We start from the raw sequence: 23,465 nt of genomic DNA on the forward strand, positions 1-23,465 counted from the left end.
GACGTACAAAATAGCCGCTGTAAAAACAAAAGGTTATCTTAGTAGAGCATAGTTAATATCTCATTCTGTTTTTTGTACAGTGTATGTGAACTGCTTTGCTTCAGCAATTTAAAACCAATAAAGAGTACATAATGAGCAGTTAGACCTGGTTCACCTAGATATGCCTTTGATTAAGCATGACGATTGATAATATTGCAACGTGATCAAAGTGGAAGAGCGAGAAAATATATATATATATATATATATATTTTCTTAAAAGAAGCAATTTCCCATAATTGTTTTGTATGCTCAAGACTATCCTCCTGACAATAGGAGCTACTTTCATTTATTCCTATAAAAACAAAACTTATAATAAATAACAACTTGTAACCATTTTGTTGGAAGTTTTTAACAATCTTATTTTAAGCCTTTAATTATAACTATACGTAATACACTTCAGGTCTTATCACTGACGATTAGTAAATCTTGCCTTCCGAAACAAATTTTCTCTTGCTCTATATGTCAATACTAGTACTATTATTTCAGTTAAGAATAAATATAAGATACCGGGGATTTTATTTGCTGTATAGTAAATCTTGGAATTAACATGATTATGTTCAGAAATATGCTGAAGCGACTTATTGAGGATATATATATTCCGAAGTTTGCTCAACAGACTTGTAAGCAAAGTAAATACTTAGTTGTTTCTAGAAGTTACAATGTCTGCATAGAGCAATTTCTGTAGTATAGTAGTGACTTATACATGGACATAATTGGCATATTCCTGTAATGAGTGTGTCATTTGGGAAGATGGATTAGTGAACCTAAACTGGATTCCTGTACGTCTAAAAATGCTGAATTTTTAGAACAACAACTGATTCACAGTTGACTGCATGCATGGAACTACTACACAATTTTTGTATTTAGCGAAGTTATCTCACATCCTTGTTTTTGTTATGGTAGTATAAGGGAAATAATGTCGTTCACGATCATATTTGCGAGTTTGTACAGTAATTACCGTTTGTACACGCATGAAAAAGATTTAGAATATGTTAAATCAATGGTACTAAAAGTGTTCTTTTTATTTATTTATTTCTTGGTTCACAGCGTCCTTAGCATATATAGCATATAGAGTTTCTTATGGCACAGCTTGAGAGCCACCGGACTGGACTGTTATATTTTAATTCCTTAAATAATGGTTAACATTTTATGTGTCATTGTATATCATGTAATTAGGACACAGTCTTATAACTAGGAGATTACTACTTATTCGTACTAATAGCCAAAACTTTAAATTTGTGAACTCTGAATTACAACTTTGTTTTGAACAGTTGATTATAATTTATATAGATTGTTTTCGGAACAGAAATACGGTAATTACTGATGTTACATAATTAATTAATTTTGAAGCAAGATTAATCAATATCATTTCTATTGTACTCTCAGAACTGCGATTTCTGGAATTATTATTTCGTAGACAAATTGCTACAATTCATTTACACCATACTAGCATTTCTTTCTTTTTTTTTTTAAAAAAAAAAAAAACTTTCCTGCACAACAAAATACTGTGCACTGTTTCATACCAATTCCAATACTACCCTGATAAGCAACTTGTGATTTTTTTCAATTAACGTTAAAAAAAATACATTAATCGATTCACATACAAAATGCACAGATAGCACTCCTTCATCCATACACAATTGAGGTAAGAGGATGTAATTAGTTTTAATATAAGAATTATAGAAAACAGACTATTTTTTTCTATCGTTAGGATTAATTTACACCTATGGTATATATATATATATATATATATATATATATATATATATATATTCTATAATTTAGTGAATACAAAATAAGATATTAACTGAATCAAAAATTAACTTCGAATAAGCCTACAGCAATTTGCAAGTTTATTCAGTATGTAACAATTTTATATAAAAGTAGAAATTTTACTTTCTAAAAATTCGCAGCGTATTTACGTGAATGTTTTCTAGGGATAATCTCTTTTCTTTTTATTGAAATCATTCAGATAGAAATTAGCTTATGCTGAAGGAGCATCAATTTTGTCTAGCGCCAATCTTAAGCTTTATAAGTTCGGAAGCCTTAGTCAACTTTGCAGAAAAGTTGTATATATCGCATTTCAGTATTATTGTTTTGCAAGTTTGTGTAAATAAACGTTTCAATATGTTCTGTTCATATATAGCTGAACGAAGTTCTTTTTTTTAGCTGATGACTCAGACGCAAGTTGTGTAAAAGTACTGCAACTGAAATTCAAGATTATAAACATAATATATGTGTGGGAAAATTTAGACTTAGGGAGGAAACATGAAATATGTATATTCAACTTAACTTGTTGACTCGAACATAAATATTAATACATCTTTAAATGCTGATGTTTTTATTAATTTTCTTCAAGAGACCTAGTCACTGTGAAATTAAAATACCACTAATTTTACAGTAATTATGTGATATCTTCAAGAGATAAGATAATCGAAATGTGGAACAAGAGCGCGCTAAACAATATTATTTTGCATGAGGTACCGTTATCACGAGTCACCTAGTAGCTTTCCGTTTGCAGCCATTTAGAAACGCGAAAATAAATGCCGATTTTCTAAATGACTGGAAATTGAAAGCAAATAAGTGAGTCGCGTTAACGGTATCTCATGTAAAATAATATTGTCTAGCGAGTTCTTGTTCTACTTTTCGATTATCTTTTATCTATTCGAAGTTGCCACGTAATTACTGTAAAATTAGCGGTATTTTAATTTCGCCGTTATGGGGCCTCTTAAGTGATTTCTGCGTACTAAATATGAACTTTGTTTTGTTGAGTATTGCAACTAACCCTACGATCAAATTATACGAAGAAAAAAGTCTTCGTATGACACACTAACATTTTGTGTTTTCAATTTCAGTAGAAATCTCGATAGTTTCTCAAATAGTTACCTTCTATTCGAAAATAGAAGAATAGAATTCCTCCTTTCTAATAACCAAAACTACTGTAATTATGCAGATTTTTTTTTTTTTTTTTAACAAGTAACTTTATCTCGGGAAGATTGGCCACGAAGTTGTTGAAGTTATTAAGATAGTTACTCATAATTATAATCATAATCGTAACTAACATAACGTTAATAAATTAGTTTTAAACCTGAAACTGTTCACTTTGTGGAAACACGTTTGCTTTCATTTGTCCTTCTCAGCAACGGAATGTGCTTATTCTTAATATTTCGTGGTAGACTGAACAATGTCTTAAGCGGAGAATGGAAAAACAAATTTTATCAATTTCACACGTTAAAGCCAAAAGTAGGTAAACTAAGGGAAAAAAGTGCCACATCATAAGAAATATATTAAACACAACATTATCCTAAGTTCTCCTTAATTAATTTGTTTGAACTAACATTTTTCAAAAATGTAAATACGCCAAGTTGTAATAAACTAACAGTTCTCTCTTACTGTGAAATAACTAATGAATTTCATTATGGATGAGTCAAGTAATTGTGTTACTTAGACTGTCAATTTAACTCCAAGTAGTCAAAAGTCACATTTTCAATTCTAAACATTACATCCACTAAGTAAAGGAAACATAAATTGGTATATATATTTCATTTTATTTTCATGTAAACACGTTTATTTACCCTCCTTACATTTGATTAATTTGTTCTTTAAAGTTCCATCTTTCGAAAATCTACACAAAAATCGTCTCTCTCATTATAAACCTTTTATAAGTCTCACAAAATATAACCTATTCTAATTTCTATATGTAGGTCATATCTCAAGATGTCTTTGGAACCCACTGGAAACAAATGACAACGGTAGTATTGGTGAAAATATATCATGCTTGACTCATCCATTGACTACTTATTTTAATAATAGGCTAAATTTTACATAGCGAACTACGATAGTGTTTGGGTATTATGTGAATATTATTTGAGGAAATTGACTTGTAAAGTTATCTATGATTGAATTTGAAACGGTAAAACAAGAATAGGTTAAGACAAGGTCAATTTGAGGAATATACACCCATACTAATACACACACAAACACACACACACACACACACACACAGAAATTCCATTCGATGAGTATATTTTGTGTGAAGACATCACAAAGTGGTTCTCAGCTTAAGGAAAGTAGAATTACTTCTATTCATATGTATAGAAAAACTCCTTCTCTCACACACACAACATTGGTAATAGACGGACATTTATCACAACCCAATCACAAAAGAGATTTCTTTTAAATTTTTTTGAGGTGCATAATACAAACTTGTTCAAACACATTTGACTCCATTATTTTTTTGGAGAGCCCTGTACTTTGACTAATTTGTCTCTTGCAAGATTTTATTAGAAGTCTACGCTTTAAAGTTTAGATTGTATGGATGTAAGATATACAATAACATTGCAAAATATTCCAATAATTTCATGTCTTTTAGGAGACATATCGTAGAAGGTAACAGAATGGTAGTTAAATTTCTAAAATACAATAAAAAAAAATAAAAGCTATACTTGAAACCTCTACAGTGCTTGTTTTTCTAGATGTTTATCTTCTTTTCCTGTTTCATTAAAGTGAAAAATAAACTTAATGAATGAAAAATCTTACCCTCTAGCAAATGAACATGTTTAGTCATGAACTCCTCTAAGTGGAAGAACCACTGATGCTTGTTGTTTTGGGTGCTTCCTTCAGCTCTCTGAACAACTATATCTACATACTACAGAGTAGAGTTTCATCAGTATTATATTTCGTCTTACGTCTTTTATTCTGTCACCTTTAAAATATCTATCGAAGATAGTCTGAATGTTAGTGCATTACAGAACGTGAAATGCAGGTAAGAACTTTTGTTTTAGTGTATATTTCGTTTAGCTTCCATAGCGCACCACTAGAATAAGATCGTTAGATTTGGGTAAGTAGCTGGAAGGATTCAAATTTTATAGCTTTAGTAGCAAATTATAAAAGGTTGAAACAAAAAGAGTTAGTTTCAGTTCTGTTTGCCTTTTTTATGTCATGAATATCGTTCTCGTATCTCTGAAGTCCTATTTAATGGATCCTTGAATAAAAGTTAAGGAGAATACTCATAAAATGGTTCGCGTTGAGTATTATACTCTATAGGGCAGAAACATGGACATTACACAAGCGATTAAAAGCGACTGGAAGCTTTCGAAATGTGTGTGTGGAAAAGAATGGAGAGAATTATCTGGGTCGAACGGAAAGGAAATGAGGAAGTGTTAGGAGTAGTAGGGGATAAAAGAATAATTTTAGATGGAATTGAAAAGAGGAAGAGAAACGGTTTGAGACATTGGTTAAGAAGGAACTGTATCATGAGGGACGTGCTAGACGGCATGGTAGTACAAAAAACGAAGAAGAAGTGAAAGATGCTACAGTTGATGGATGGTATTAAAATAGAAAAATCGTATACGAAGACGAAGAGGTAGGCTGAAGACCGCGGAGCGTGGAAGATTGGCAAATAACCTGCCAATAATGACAGAATACCTATGAAGATACCCAAGTGAAAATTAGGCTGAAGCTAAGATATAAGAGTTAGCAATATTTTGCGTAGAACTTCTGCAGGAAAGAACTCATTTTTATATGGTTCGCATCTCGATAATATTACCTACAAAATATTACAATAAAGACATATCTATCAGATAATAATATAATTAATCCGTTACTTTTAATGTTCTTCTTTTAATTTTGCTAAAATTCCATAAAAATTTCTTCGATTCGAATGTAACAATATTTGGCTAAGTATCAATTACGTTATAATCTTATGTTTATATATTTATATGTTTAAGTATATTATCTATCCTATTAGGAAACTTAGTAGGCCCTACGTTGGCTAATGGCTGGTATAGTTCGGAATTGGCAAGCCCAATGCAGTTTAAAGTGTCTGTTGGCCATTTGTCCAACCGTTTCAACGTTATACTACCAATCGCAATTTTACTTGTTTCGTAAGCACTACGTTGGCAAATGCTCGGCAAAGCTGCAAGTTACAAAGTAGAATCAATGTTGGCAATTGGCTAACCTACCGTTTCCCACTGTTGGATCTGCACTGCTAAAGTATTGTAATATTTTGTAGAAAATGTTACTTATATACTGGTCTTTAATAATAATAATAATAAAATAATGTGCCACCAGATTTTCGCATAGAAAGAAGTACCTACAGCCACCAAATTTTATACACACAGAAATCTTGACAAGATCTAAGCACATATGAAGCTTTTTTTTTTTTTTTTTTTTTTTTTCGATTTTCGGCTTTGGAGAAATTTGCGAGTAACTGAAAATGTACGCACGTTTCTCGTAGGTTCTAAGAACACCCTGACTGTATGTAACCCTCATTATATATTGAAAGTGCTGGCTTATATAACACCATAGGATAAACGCCTGGACAACGGACGTCTTATCTTTTTATCCAAATTCTGAATTAAGACCCGGCAACGACCGGTACTTTCAGCTAGCTATCAATAAGATATAGTTACAATCCACGTTAAAAACTTACTTTTTTTCAGTTACAGTTCTCTCCGAAGTGCAATTATTATTATTATTATTATTATTATTATTTTTTTAATTTTGAAAACTAAAATTAAACAATACTTACTAAACTTAAATTAAACAATTATAGAATACTTAATACAATGCGACGAAATATAATATTAAAACTGAAATTTATTATCAAGCTAGGTATTTAAACATATATTTTTATCGAAAAGTGTCTGTGTATTGGTTAACATTAGAACAGCTAACTATCAACTTTCACTGCTTTTAAAAAAAAATACGACAAAGTTACTGCTAGAATAAGTTTAAAGGAAATGAGAACACAGTCTCGATTTCAATACTCAACAGTCAAATTTCAGAGAACTTTTGATGTTTAACATTTAATTAGTATTGTGTTAGTGTTCGACAAGTTGGGAATTGTTACTTCCTTCAAAGGCATGTATGTCTTTTCTCTGGTTTATTATTTCAGATTAGGAAAATAACACTTTGTGTTTCGGCCTTCCATAAATCACTCTGTTTGAGTTTAGTCTATAAGAGCTTGATAGAACAATAAATTGTACTAACACCTAAAACAACCATAGCATTCACTTTAAACGGAGAACAACTTCAGTAAAATAATGGTAAGTTGATATAATACACTGACAAAACAATAGTTTTTACTTAAAGGCCAGTAAAGAGATCCCTTTATTTCTCGATTACTTTATATGGATTGGTTTATATCACAAACTAGGCAATATTGAAATGCATATACAGGGTGTTACAAAAAATTGCCACAATAGTTTGAGAATATATTCCTCACATCAAAATAAGGAAAAAGTTCCAATGGACCTGTGGTCGGAAGTGCATTGTTTCGTAGTTATAGAGTGCCGGAAACGTGAAAACTTTAAAGGTCCATAGGTCCACTTACTATAGGACCGATCGTAATAGGGTTATGACGTCACTGAGGAACTGGTATGTGAACTATCCAAACATCCATCTTCTCAGAACCTCCGGTATTTGCACAATCATTTTTAGAGAGGCTATTTAGGAGTACTTGATCGCTCTCCACCTACCTCTCTCAAAATTGGTGTGCAAGTACTGGAGCATTCTTAAAAATGGATATTTGGATAGTTCGCATACCAGTTCCTCAGTGATATTTTGACCCGACTACAATAGGTACCATAGTACTGGAGCTATGAACTTTTAAATTTCATTTGTTTCATGTTTTCGGCACCCTAAAATCCCTAAACTATTCACTTTTGAGCACAGGTTTATATGAACTTTTTTTTTTTCTTATTTTGATGTAAGGAATGTTCCCAAAATAATGTGACACATTTTTTTAACACTCTGCATATTCAATAAACCAAGAAAAAATTACTTATCAAAACTTATTTAAATTTTATACTTAAGACATATTCATGTGCTTCTTATTCAAAACAATTCTTCAGAACATTTATTATCTGTGTTGACTATTTTTTCTCTGAAAGAAGGAATATCACTTCCAGAAACTGTACTGACCAGCATATCCAGCGAGTTGAAACGGAAAACGGCTGTTTTCCAGCGTGGAAATAACGATAATGATTCAAATATCAATTTTTTATATGATATTTTATTATCACGAGAGACAGTTATTGTATTTTAACAAAGTAACAAATGATACATGTTCTGTATTTTCAAAAAAGTAGTATGGTTCTTCTGGCTTCTAAGGGAACATATTTAGCTGTATAAACTAATCAACACGAAGAGACAACTTCAAGAATTTTAGATAATGTTAGCTTTTACAAAATGACATGTTTAATTATATAAATGCTCGCAGAGAATTCTCAAAATTTAGTTACAATGTTAGTAAACCAAATTTAAAGATTGCCACATAATTCACTATACCATCTTCTGCATTCGTTGCATTATATCCAATTAGGCTCATTAAGTTTATTTATGTTTGTATATCACAATGATTATATATAATATACTTTCTTCCATATGTGTAACGTAAATATTACTTGTAACAATATAGCATCTAGTATAATCCAGATAATTCTTATTCCGTAACCGATTTAATGAACTTTTTAGATATTGTTTAACACCATAATAAACCATTTAATCATTTTTTCTTTGAGAAACATTTGCTGTTCAGATTTACACCAATGGCAAAAGTTGTCACAACATCTAGTTTATCCAAATAATGACACATGTTTTAGATGAAATTACATAGGATCTTATCTTCATAGAGAAACTAATAGGTTCTGTAATTAACAAAACCAATTCCATTCTCTCCCCACTAGAAAATCCAAAGAAGGTTTTATAGAAATACCAATGACAATGAGACTCTTCTGTAGATTTAACATAGTATATTTATAGAATATTTCAATAGTAACAATTCGGAAGTTTTACAGAAATGCAACAAACATTTATGATGAATAAAAGTAATTTTTATCAGCATCGTTGTTTCAAGAGGTGACTCATCTCAGTTTTGCTAACAATGATCAATTTTTAAGATATGCTGCCACATACAACACTAAAATGAGGAAAACATGTTCCTTATCTAGAAATCACGCTTTCAATTGACTCAGTAATAATAACTCTGAAACCACATACTCACAGACACGTACATCATCATCATATATATATATACGTACACAATAAGAATCATTTACAACAAATTGCACTTGTTCGTACAGAAACATCATTTATATCAAGAATCTCTCCCAGTACAAGACCAGTTACTAAGTTTCGTTAAAACAGTATATACAATTGTATAATTATTAGGCCATGACAAGAGATATTACAATTTATATACAGAAAGGGAAGAATTAACAAACAACAAATGTCTTCTTAAGTTTTTTTAAATTCTAAATTAACACACACTATTCCAATAATTAAGTTTGTTCCTGATTTATTTGAAGGAATAACAATTTCTATTATTTTTTCTAACATGTTAACCAGCAAATATTCTTTCTTTAATTTAACATTAGAAGAATATGATATTTCTTCTGTAACACAGACTTAGTTGCTTCTCATATCTTTCTACATGCTTAAACGAAAGCCATTAAAGATTCGAAATTCACTTTGTTTCAAACAATCAATCCCTCCGTTTCCGATTACACTATTTTTTTTAATTAATAGTCAAACCAAGTTATAGTATTATGAAAATAAACTTACTTAAAATCAATTTCTCGACATATACATTAGAATTTGTCATAATCATATTTGAGTCAATATTGTCCTCAACTTTTAAATTTTCTTTGAGTACACGAATTATATGCATATATAAAGAATCCTACTATTGTTCCTCAGTCAATTTTTTCCCTTATATTTTGAGTGTTAGACTCTGACACAATTGCTCAGGAATACACAATGGTTTAACTCTGTTTTTCAAAATGTGATCTTCACATAATTTTTGCATCAACACGACGACATTTTTTTTTTTGTTATCAGTACTTATATTGTTTTTTGGTCAGTTATATTGTAGATTACTCCTGCTATACTATTTCAGTCATCATTACTGATAAAAAAAAAACTCATAAAAGTTTTTAAATTACCACTCTTGATATAAAAGTTATCTGAAGATCTTATTAAAAAAAAGAAGAAGAAGAAAAGCCATTATGTGTCCGTAATGATGTATGTCCGAGTGCAACACTCGAAATATACGAAGAAAGATTGACTGAGGATATTAGTAGGTAAGTAATCCCTTATATTACAATGTGCTCCATACACTCGATAAATAATTGTATGTAAACTATATATCCCGGAATTAGGTTAGCTTTATTTTCAAAACTTTTAAAAAAAATTTACAGAATAATGTTGCTAAACAAATAGCTAGCATGAAGTGTTGGAAGTAAAATAGTTGCTGAAAATTAACGTTAAAAATAATACTAACAGGAAAATCCCTTTAATGTCTTTCATGCTGTTTAGGAAATGAGGGTATTTTGAAGTTAATCTGAGGTAGAAAATCAGTAATAACGACTCTGAAAGTCTGTGCACTGACTATATTTCATTGGCATTTGGCAAGCCATAGTCCTGTGTGGGTTGTTGCATCAGAATGTTTTTTCTTTGTTTTTTTTTTAAATTGTAAATGTAAAGATATATAGCTTCATTCTGATCAGATAGGAAAACGATAGTTCACACAAGCTATCAGAATATTTCGTACTAAACTCAATAATATTGTAATGTAATAGATAATTTTGGAGTACCAAAACTTTGTAGTATAGTCTATTACGCTTAATGACAAAATTGCGCAATACAGAATTTTAACAGATAAAAACCCAATTTTTAACACGATGTTTATTTATTATTTTCTTTTCATCGATTGGATGATTGACATAATATATACTTACCTGATCAAGATATAAATAATATCTTTATGAACACATTCCCATAACAACTTACTCAAAAGACTTTTTCTTAAATTTGAACAAATAAATCAATAAATTAATATGTCATCATTGGTGAAATTGTAGGATATTTATATTAAAAAAAAAAAAAAAAAAACTTAAACCTCGGGTTTAAAAATTTCTCTGTGAATTTAAGCTAAAAACTAAAGAAAATTTTGATTAGGTAAATTTCAATACAGGAAAATTCTTGTTTTATGGAAATTCCTTGTTGTATGAAGAATATTTTACATTATAAACAATTATTTTCTGTAGCAAGTGTTTCCAAGATATTTCTGGGTCTTAATTAATAACCATTTGAAAATGAAGTAAGTAAATACAATATTGACTCAAAATGATGTTATCACATATTCAAATTCAAAATAAGTCTAAACGTTCAAGATATCTCTAAACAAACATTCAATTAACTTTATAAACAAAACACAGTTTACGGAAACAGGAAACACAGTTTACAGACATATCGATAACCAGTCTTAGAATATCGTATAGTTAATGCTTTCTTTTTTTTAAAAAAATATGAGTGTAAGTTAACATTTTTCACGTAACATTGCCACTCTTGTGTTTTCTAACAATAGTGTGAATAGTAAGACTCAACTATATACGTAAGTATTTACTATCATTCTCTGTATTCACAAACTTTCAAGTCACACAATTATGATATTGTTTACACTTTGAGTAAAGATTTACAAAACACAAAATACGAATGAAGGGAAAAAACAAGTTTTGTACTGAGAAAATCAAGTTAGGATTTTTTTTTTAAAATCTATTACTTATTTTAGGTAAATATATCATACAACTGAGCTAGTATCTAAATATTATCGTTAATTGTAAAGCGTTTCATATAGGTTAGAAGCTACAAAAATGAGTTAGACAGTAGATGTATGTTAATAAATTGTAACAAACATATATATATTGTCTACAACAAACACGTTAGATATGAAAATGTATACATGTTGCCATCCTGAGCTTTATTATATTGGATTATTTCAAATTAAACAAAAGAGAAAAATTGTTTTATGAAGATAATATTACACTGATATTGATTACACCTATCTACAAATCAACTTGATTATGTGGTCAAAGCAAATAATAAAAATGTTCTGCTCGTACATCTGCAGAAACTTCTATTTCAAACTGTATCAATATTAACTCAATCTGAAAGTTTAAGGATATTTTCAAGTAACTGTAATAAAATTCACTGGTTTTGGTTTTTTATTGTAGGGATTTAAAAAAAAAAAAGCTTTACGTGTATGTACTATAATTATCAGTTATATTTTGTTAATCGAGATTATAAATAATGATAAATTGTTAAAACGGAAACAAAAAAAAAAAAAAATATTTTGCTTGTGGTAACTGTACGGAGAACTTGAATTACCGCGACGGAATAAGAGGAAACCTACAAGAGAAATGCATCTGAAAGTTTCTTTTCTCCGGTCTCCATATTAGAATTTTTTAAATAAAATTTTAGAGATTCTCTATTCGATGTTATACTGCGTTTTATAAATTTTGAAAACTGTAACTGTTCTGTGACTGATTTACGACAAAAATTGTCAATTTCAACTTCGCAAATTATATATTTTTTTTATCAATGTTAATTTTACCAGATAAAATGAAAAAATTTAGTAGTTTTTTAATACAATCACAATACTCTGCGCACAGTTTTAGAACACAATAATCGTTTTAATTATATCTTTTTTTATGTTTATTTATATTAAATAGAATTTATTCTTATCAAGACATGCAAGAAAAGGAAAAAGAAAAGAAGGAAATTATATTCAACTGAAATAAATCTGTTATAGTGCTGTAATAATTGTATTAAAGTCTGCAAATAGCGCATTGCTTAGCTAATAAATAAAAAAATTGATACTTACCACTGCACTGAATTGTTATTTAAACTGAAGACGGTTTCAATAACCTATTGTTATCATTTTCAATGCAAAAATAGATGCACAGCGCTTGTATGTATTTACTTACATCCTTTAAAAATGCTCTCCCCGTTGGTCTTGTCCCTAGCGTGCGTGCCTTTGGTGAACGGTATCCCGAATTCGATTCCCGGTAGTTTGGATTCTACCTTAAACTGTAGGTCCACGTCTCACATAGCCTCGATGCTGTAAAAGGACGCTAAACTACAACTAACAAACTTTTTTTTTTCAATAGTGCATTCACATCCAACGGATTTTTTTTTATCCAATCGTTACAATTATGTTGACTAATCCTAATAATGTTTCTAATTCTGGTATATATTTCTAAAAGTGCCCATTACATAATTTACAATTCTATTGAAAAATAGGGAAGTTTACAATAGTTACATAATTATTTTTCATCGAAATATACGTAAGATTTTACAAGTACAAATAACCAAATTATTTCATTTTACGGAAGAATAGGATTTGTCAGTCATAAGATTTGAATTTACTTTTTTGGTAACATGTTTGGCTACCAGTATTTACTGATTGAATATTTTTAAGTAAACAGTCCGTATGAGTTGTATTATACCGTTTAGAAAATGTTGATACCAGTTGTATATATATATATATATATATATATATATATATATATATATGTATTCAATAAGCTTTGACAAGATTACACATAGTATTACAGCTGGATTACAAAAAAATAATTGAAGATGGACACTATACTCAAGAAAATTTAAGGAAACATAGACAAATTTCCCTATGATTGGGTTAAAAGTGAAAGCAGAAGCCTACCGATAGAATAGCTGGTTTAAATATTAATTCAGTGCAGTGGTAAATATTAATTTTCCATTAAAAAAACTGTTATTTATAGAATAAAAAAAAAGGGTTTTATTTCTCAGATCATATCAATTTTTAAAATCCAAATAATTATTTATCATATATGTTGAACTGATAGTATTCTAATAAACATAACATTAACTTGAATCGAATTTGGAGTCATTCCGTGTGAAATACACCAACTTAGATGAAGCTTGTCTTCTATGTTTCTATTTTGAGGCTGTTCTACTTTTACGTTGGTTTTTCTTTGTTCCTATCTTATTATGCTTTTATCACAGTTACTCAACATTAAAATATTGAAAAATGCACGCATTTTTTGTTTATTCCGATTATTAATATTAGTTTGAAAATAATTATAGTACAATATTTTAAAAAATAGTAAAAAATTAAATAAACCTAACACTTCTACATTTTATAGGAATTGTTTTGAGGATTATCAACATTTGAATACAAATTTAATACTTAAAAATATGAAGAAATACTCTATTAATTTAGCTGTTTGTTTTTGTTTTTTCTCAAGAAACACTGTAGCTTACAGTTCATACGCTATTCGACGATAAGTCTTACTTCTAGAGCTATACACACAGTCATGCTGTGATGTCTTTCCTGCCATTCTAAATTACTATATTTATAGTATATAAACAAATAATACTGCTAAAATGTCGACCAGGTAGCAAAAGCAAATACTTAAAACCAATCAGTGCCGCATTTCCCATTAGGCCGACTAGGCCCGTGCCTAGAGCGCAAAAATTTTGAAGTGCGCAAAATTTAAAAATTAAGTAATATTTTTTAAAAAAAATTCCCATGTGAAAAAGTTTTAAAAAATCAAGAGCAAATACACTATTTTATGAACAATTCTTTTTTACTATTCTATGTTTAATGATAGCGTAAGAAATCTAAAAAATAATCCAGAACATATTTCCCATTTGTTGGTTTTTGCTATGTAGTTGTAGCTGTAGCATCTAGTGAGTGGTATTTGACTGTAATAAATTGTTAATTCACTAATTAAGCATAATTTATTTATATAAGTTTTATTTTTAAGTTAGGCATGAAAGGGTGATGAAACATGTAATTTCTGGGGGCGTCGACAGCAAAAGTGCCTAGGGGCGCCGAGCTCCCAAATGCGGCACTGAAACCAATACTTACATGTACATAACAATACTTATATAGTTCGTTTGGATCTTCTGTAATTTAATATTGAAATAAATCATTGTACTAACAGAGATACACATTATTACAAACATAATCGTAAAATTAGTAATTATTTTTATATTAAAAACTAAACGTACTCAACCGTTCTAAGACTCCAGATCCGTAGAGAAAATGTTATTATATTGTTGCTAGGATTAATCTGAAGCTTCTGCGTAAAATCAGAATAGTTAAATATTTATATATTTAAATTTGCTAAAAAAATGTTATTATTATTATACAATTTAAATCTTTTTCGTTTTGTTGGGAGTAAGGGTATAAAGGTATTCTACTTTGTTGCAAAAATGATTTTTTTTTTGTTAGGAAAATGACTTTTTTGTACGGTACTTTGCTAAATGACAAGGCAATAGTTAGCCAGTTTAAACTCTACACTTTCTACGTACTTCGTCTTTAACCTAATATAAAATAGAAAATATCTTCTTTAAAATGAATTATATCAACTCATGAATACAAAACACTACAATATATAAGTATCTGAATATAATGAAGCTCTTTATGGCACAATTGAAAAATACGAACATATAAATATAATACATACACACACACACTTATGAGTACACAAATATATGAGCAATACTTTATTTTCTATGTCATAACTTGTACTATACGTAATACAACAATATCTGATAAAGACAGAAATGCAATATTTAAATTTATATGTACTCTATATAAAGCAAACAATTTTACTATTGGTATTTACTATCATTATCACTTCCTTCTGTATAGATATATTTTGAACTTCCACATACTTCTGGTTAGAAAACTATAGAAGGGCACAAGACACTTGAATTTAAAATTATAGAAAATGTTTCATTAATAAATTATGCAGATTTGTATTTATACTGAAGACAATATTTATTTTATACGGATCAATTGCGAAGTGTTGTCTAAATTCGATTCAAATGACAGCGCTACGTCACAGATTTTTCAGTGATTGCAAATCTGCACTTTTAACGCAATTTAATTACAATACTCATTTTATCCTATACAAATATGATAAACTAATCTTATTATCTCTCTCTTTCTCTAATGGATCACATTTGGAGAATATATATTGTTACGACATTGTATATTGTGACATTGGTAAGTCAAAAATTATCCGTAATGGGCTATAACTTTTCTTACATGGTTCATATTGTCCGCGTTTATTTTATTGTTAAGCTGTTGTGGTCATGCTATGAAAGTTTAATCCCAATTCGTCTATTTGTCTTCCTTTTGTTCCAGATAGATAACGGCCGCATTATTAGAAGTTTGCACCAAAGAGGAACATGGAGCAGTGATCCTGTTTTTGTGGTCGGAAGATGTAACAGAAGCCGCTATCGATCAAAGACTTTCGGCACAATACGGAAACGGAGTAGCTACGGATGGATTGAAACATTCAAAAATAGTCGCACAAGTGTGGAGCCGGACAGCCATCCATCCTCGTGCGTAACACTTGTACGACTATTTTTGAATGTTTCAATCCATTCGTAGACACTCCTTTGCGGCAAGATACTGTTCCCGTATTGTGCTGAAATTCTTCGATTGATTGCGGCCCCTGGTACATCTTCCGACCACACAAATCGGATCACTGCGTGTTATTCCTCTTTGATGAAAATTTTTAATGGTGCTGCCATGATCTACGTGCAACAAGAGGAAGACAACTGGAGGAATTAGGATTAAACTTTCATAGCATGGACAAAACAGTATAACAATAAATTAAATGAGAACAGAAGTCAATATGACCAATGTAAGAAAACTTATATCTGTAGCTACATTGCGGATAAATTTTAACTTACCCTCGTGTATAAATTTACATGTAATAGAGAAATTATGCCAAGGAAATGCGGGGGGGGGGGGGGGAAGCATAAAGATACATATTGACAGTTTATATGCGTGAAACATAATCAAGAATCCAAGAATAAACTGTAGGTATGTGCCATTTCAGATTTTTTTTGCGTAGGCTTTCGATTACAATAGACCATTTCACCCTGTCAATATTAAATTAAATCATACAATTAATAATTTTTCTTACCTATTCTACATTAATCATTTTATTTCAATATATTTACTACCATTTGAGTTGTAAAGCAGATATTTTTAATAAGGAATATCAAAAGAAAGTATTCGATTGATTGCATACTGATATTGTGCCTTACGTTTAAAGTAATAAAATGATATCAAAACTATTATTTTGAATTAACTCATTGGAATTAAATCACTTTTATGTCACTATGCGGGTAATGCGTAGACCATAACCCTCCGACAAAAATGGAGAATGAACTTGGAACCAGCGTCCAAAAATCTATAAAGTGGCAATATTATTTAGGAGAAGATAGACGTACTTACCGACTTGTTATACAGCAATTGATACAAGTCTTTAGAAAAAAATATTTTAAAAAACAAATAAAATAACTAAATATGGTAACTTTATTTATATAAATCAGTTCTATTTTCATTAAGCAAACAATTACAGCTAAATTATCATAATTATTTCGATGATTGCTGGCAAGTTCGTAGAGTCAAATAGGAATAATCTTTCAGTTCTAATAGGTATAAATTTAGCAATGCTCTTTTAAAAAAATGAACTGTGTATCTCACTATGAGAAAATGAATTTGAAAATTAGAAATGAAACTTTGAAGTTACCATTTCCTTCGATTTAGCATTTACAGTAAAATATAACTGCATTTCAATTAGAAAGTTTCCAGGGCTAATAGTGAAACAATGTTTACAACACTTATATAGTAATTTTTTTAAAAATGAAGGAAAAGCATACAAGTTAATTATTTTTTGATAAGAAAATTATCAGTTTCTTTTAGTAACATTTCCTAAATTACTATTAGAATATGAAGTCCGGTAAAAATCATTTAATATCTAACGAAAGAAATGTGACCGAAAACTTGGGGTTTGCAAAACATTTTAAAGTCAATTCTCAAGTGACATTGATAATACAAATTGGCAGCATGCATGTTTTCTGTGAGTGTGATCTAGAAAGTTCAATCCACAATAGGGAATAACGTATGTTTCAGATAACATGTTACACTGTTAAGTTCAAAGATCGATGCTGGAAAAAGTCTTGAAGATACAAACAGAAGTGATAAGAAATATGAGAATACAAAGATGTTATTTTATTTTATTTTTATGTTCACTACTGACACAATTTAATGTATTGATTTACTTGTACTTACTCTCATTCTTTCACTTTCTTTCCCCTTTGCTCGAAAAAAAAAAAGGAACGATAAAAGTATATTTCGTTCTTCTACTCCTTCCTCAACATTTGTGTCTTTTTGTTGAATCACGTAAGCTATTATATATTATGCTTTATATTACACGTTATATTTTGGCTTGCAGTCCAGCCAACATAACTAAGATTTTACCTCGTATCCATGCCTTATACAATTTAATATACATGAATGATATTGAACGTTTATGTCAAACTATGCATTTATACATGAAATGCAAACAATTATTTTTTTCTTTCTTTTCATTTTCGAGAGGTCATGATGGCTCAGTGGTAGAAAGCTGGTGCCTTGTGTCCTTGGTTCTATTCCCCGGCCAAGGAAATTTGTGTTGAACAACATCATGTCCATGGGTTTTATCGGGGTATTTCCGTTTCCTCCAGCAATTTCATTCCACCAATTATTTGATCATTATTCACTTACCTTAATTATCAGTCTCCCTAATTTAAAAGGCATATTTGTGGGACATTCAACTGAAAGATTTCATTTCATTTTCCACTAATAATTAATGTGAACTTATAATCCAAACTTGTCACCTTCGAATTTTGACTTTAGCGTCCCTTTCAGCAGCAAGGCTATATGAGACGTGAACCTACAGATTAATATGGAATCCTAACCACATGAGCTCCCGCCGGGAATCGAACTCGGGTCTCCCATGCCAAAGGCACGTACGCCAACCACTTAGCCACGAAGGAGCTCTCAAGGAATGAGGTACGAGAAATAATAACATAAAAGGGCTTCTAACTATTCTATGCTATAGGATAGCTTGCAAGAAATCATTCTTAATGTTGAGGCATTGTTCATGTTGCTGTATTGCTATGAGAACAGGTAAATAATATCACTTACAAATCTTATGATACAACTGCCAGGCCCAACTACAGGCGAATTAATCAATAGTTTACATAGGCTATACAAGAATATAGGCGTTCAGTTCAGGAAAATTAACAAATTACCGAAATAAAATAAAATCTTATCTCCCATCAACTTTCCACGAGCAATATACAACGAAAAAAGTTCTTATATTACGGACATAAATGTATAACCATCTTCAGGTGAAATAGAAGGGAAAGATGTAGATGATACAAAGAAAGAATTATTGAAACGAATAATTCTCCATGTATGTTCCTGTATATAATCCAAAGCGTAATATTATCACCTACAATTTTGTAACTCTTGTTCTGAAGTTGCCCAAAATATGTCGAGTTTGTCTTACATTGTTTGCAGAAAGTTGAACATGTAAATGGGTAAGATTTTATTATTATTATTATTATTAAGTTTATATGTATTCTGAATTGGTGTGCCCGGAAATCGCAAAGGAAATAGAAGGAAAATAAGAAAATCATTAGTAAAATTGCATACTGACCGCCTACATATTATGGTCAATAAATGCGAAATAGATCAATTTAATATTACACAGAGAAAACATAACCTCAACCGTCTTTTAATTCCTGAAAACAGTGTTTCAATTTATCCCATTGTTTCGAATTTATTGATAAAATAATATATATAAAGGTATTATGTACTTTTACAGAGACAGTAGTGCAATTAATGTTCATTGATCAACAGTGGCGACTCTTGAGGGAAGTCATATCTGTATATATATATATATATATATATATATATATATATATATATATATATATATATATATATATATATATTGCTACAAGCTAAGAGAAGAAATGTTTATAAGTCTCAGAAAGCTGTATACATTAGGTGAGATTTCTTCTCTTAGCTTATAGAAATAAAATTTAAAATTTTACCGATTTGACACCTCAAGATTCGTCACTGTTGATTGTAAAAAAAATGATTCCGATAGGAGCTTTGATGAAAATATGAATGATTATGTAACCACCTAAACCCTTATTCTGGTTGAATGTGAGGTAAAACATGAAACTCATGTCATTACTTTAAATATAAAATTGTATATGAAGGTATTTCGGAACTGAACGCTATTTGTATTTTACTTGTGTAAGAGGTTTTTACAGTATCTTATCAGAGTAAAATTCTAAGTAGTAAAGATCTCCAATATACAAAATTTACTTATCATAATTTACTTTTATTGTTATATATTTTGAAATCCAAAAATATAGCACAATTCAAACCAAAAGTATGTGGAAAGTAAATTTCAATTATTTCTGAATTTAGCAAACTAGTTGGTATACAACAATCTATTAGAATATTCTAAATACGTAACACGCTTTGCATTAGTATCACCTAACAATTTCTAAGCTAAATGGTCCCTATATATAATGTTAATATTTATATAGGCTAATTTGTAACTTTAAAAAAAAAAATACTACAGCATAAATGTCCTCGATGTACTTCTTTATCAAGAAGAAATAATAATTAAAAAAGACAATATCAAAGAATGTAAAACAATAGGCCAAGAAATACTAACAACTATTGTGTATATAAATGGCAAAAGTATTTTCAAAATGGAACATAAAAAAAGAAAACAACATAAATAATGTAAATTTACGTAGAGACATATACAAATGTAAATACATTTATATATATATATATAAATTCTATCAAGAAAACTTGTCCACTAACAATAGGACAGATAATATACTTGGAAGTACATCTTTTAATATAACATCCTACATAACAGCTTTACGCATCATAGTATCTAACAAAATAATGCTTATATTTTCTATGTATTCGCAGGAATCACACAGCACATTCATCTGAAAAATAGATAAATACGAGACGCATCCACAAGGTAAGATCCGAAAGTGCCTCAAGATGGCACGAGTGGTCAAAGCGGGACGCATTTGCAAAGAACTGAAGGCAGAACACGTAGCCATAATCTGGCGCGAGCGCAGTTGTATGGATGATAAGAGAATTGTGGTACGCAAACATGATTGTGTAGATACAGTCTATCGTCGAGTACAAGGTACGCGGAGTAATCTGGCTTCTCCACGCTAAGAAGCTATCGGCGTCAGAGATCCACCAGCAGATGTATGAAGTGTTTGGAATCAGATGTCATGAATGAAAGTATGGTGAGAAGATGGTGCAGACAATTCACAGCAGCCCGCATGAATGTGCATAACGAGCACCGTAGGCCGACCACGGCTGTTTGGGATATCTTTGACCACCTTCCTACAGACCCAACTTCGTGCCGAGCGACTTCCACCTCTCCCTTCATCTGAAGCGATTTCTGGCCGAACAACGTTTCGACAGCGCAGCTACGCTACAGAAGATTGTGACATCCTGGGTTCAGCTTTTGGCAGCAGAATTCTTTGACACGGGTGCTGGTGGCGCATTACGACAAATACGCCAACAAGGATGATACATACATATGTTGAAAAGTGGGTTACGTGTCACTAACTCCACATTAATATAATAATTTTCTTCTGATGTTCATTTCAGAGACCATCAGAACTTACTTTCTGGGCGCCTCGTAATATTTATTGGGATATTATTATATATATATATATATATATATATATATATATATATGATAATTTCCAGGATATCTTCCAAATGACGTCGGACGACTTTTTTTTATCTAGAAAGTTATCTCCATTCAATCAGATTTGAAGTGCTCTGCTCAATTGGCAGCATAATATTGTATTTACTGAATTCAACAGTACATAAGAGGATCAAATTGTATTCCTTTGTTTATTGTTATTCTTAATGCTTTTATTTCGAAACTGGTGTTATCAGATTGAGATCTGATAAACAAAATTTGTAAACTGAAAAATCATACGACAAATTTACGTCTTCTCAATTTCTTGTACTCAACTAACATTGTATTATCACATTTACCACCTAAACACGAAAAAAGTGTATTTTAAAGATTATTCAAATAAAAGTGTAAATTGTTAACGATAAACAAACAGTAGTTTATCAACCCTTAAGTAATAGTTGTAATAATTTTATACGACGTTTTTTTTTTAAGACTAACCCTTTCAAAGGTTAATCCCTGGTGGCGAAACTAAACTATTGTTTGGATATTCTTGCTGTGTGACGACGAATACATTAATATTGTTTTTCATTCATTCTTGATACAGCACCTTGTTCGTCATTTTCTTTAAACATGCTGTACATACTCTGGATTAAGGAACGAAAATCCCATGAACTCTGTTTGATCTAAATTCATCATGAACAGCTTGTCCGTCGGAGTAAGGTCGGTCTTTTCTGATGTAAATTGCTTATCAAAGTTGCTCACATCTTTCCGGTGTTTCTGTAAGGAAGAGAAATGCAACTAATAAGTGCAACAGAAAAATACAATAAACAAATAATACAATATTATATAAGGGTAGCCCATAATTATGTATAAGTTATGATGTTTGACTGACTGTAGTATTTGCAATTCTGGATAAAATGTTTTGATATGGCAACACTGTGTAGCCTGAGAGTGTGGATAACTGTTACTGGACTTAGAACCGTTAGTGTATATCAGACAGGATGAACAAATATTCCAGAACCGTTGGACCGTTCGATGTATGTCTGTGGAGTGGCCAGCTCGGGATGAACGAAATATTCCAGAATCGCTGGACCATTCGATGTATGTCTGTGGAGTGGCCAGCTCGGAATGAACGAAATATTCCAGAACCGCTGGACAGTTCGATGTATGTCTGGAGTGGCCAGCTCGGGATGAACGAAATATTCCAGAACCACTGGACCGTTCGATGTATGTCTGTGGAGTGGCCAGCTCGGGATGAACGAAATATTCCAGAACCGCTGGACAGTTCGATGTATGTCTGTGGAGTGGCCAGCTCGGGATGAACGAAATATTCCAGAACCACTGGACCGTTCGATGTATGTCTGTGGAGTGGCCAGCTCGGGATGAACGATATATTCCAGAACCACTGGACCGTTCGATGTATGTCTGTGGAGTGGCCAGCTCGGGATGAACGAAATATTCCAGAACCGCTGGGCCGTTCGATGTATGTCTGTGGAGTGGCCAGCTCGGAATGAACGAAATATTCCAGAACCACTGGACCGTTCGATGTAGGTCTGTGGAGTGGCCGGCTCGATCTCCTGATTTAGCATCATCTGACTTTTTCTATTGGAGTGTTTTAACATACGCAAGCTATCACATAAAAGCTCCACAGGATACCATTACAGGTCACTCAAGCTGCTTGTGACAATGTTGCTCTTCGTCTCCACGTATGTATCGATTTTAATGGTGCATTGGTGGGTCATGCCATGGAAAACAGAGATTAAAATTCTTGTAAGGAAAGGTATGATAGTAACGTGTTTATGTCCAATTTTATGTTCAAGTTACGTTGCTAGTTTCTTTACCGCAGTCTCTGAAACATCAAATACATAATTGTGGATCACCCTTCTTTTTTTCTTTGTTGCTTTTACTAAGCAAAAAGCACAAATATTTTGACATACTTAGAATCTAAACGATACGTACTTCGACACATCTTAGTCAGATTTTTGTTGTGTATCAGGAATTATTCCCCCGAAGTGTATTCGGGTTTTTTCT

The 23,465-nt window shown here is 31.0% G+C and overlaps 1 protein-coding gene across 1 annotated transcript in view; it reads right to left on the reverse strand.

The window, feature by feature from the left end:
- Positions 1–247: 247 nt before the first annotated feature.
- Positions 248–23,465, reverse strand: part of Pkc53E (Protein C kinase 53E) — a 1,159,983-nt gene continuing 1,136,765 nt past the window's right edge. The window contains exon 14 of the mRNA XM_081751140.1: positions 248–22,211. Within this exon, the coding sequence (XP_081607266.1) occupies positions 22,059–22,211 (153 nt within the window). The 3' untranslated portion in view covers positions 248–22,058. The remainder of the gene's footprint in view (positions 22,212–23,465) is intronic.

Source organism: Thermobia domestica, chromosome 3, assembly GCF_964235325.1.
Source record: "Thermobia domestica chromosome 3, izTheDome1.hap1.1, whole genome shotgun sequence".
NCBI lineage: Eukaryota > Metazoa > Arthropoda > Insecta > Zygentoma > Lepismatidae > Thermobia > Thermobia domestica.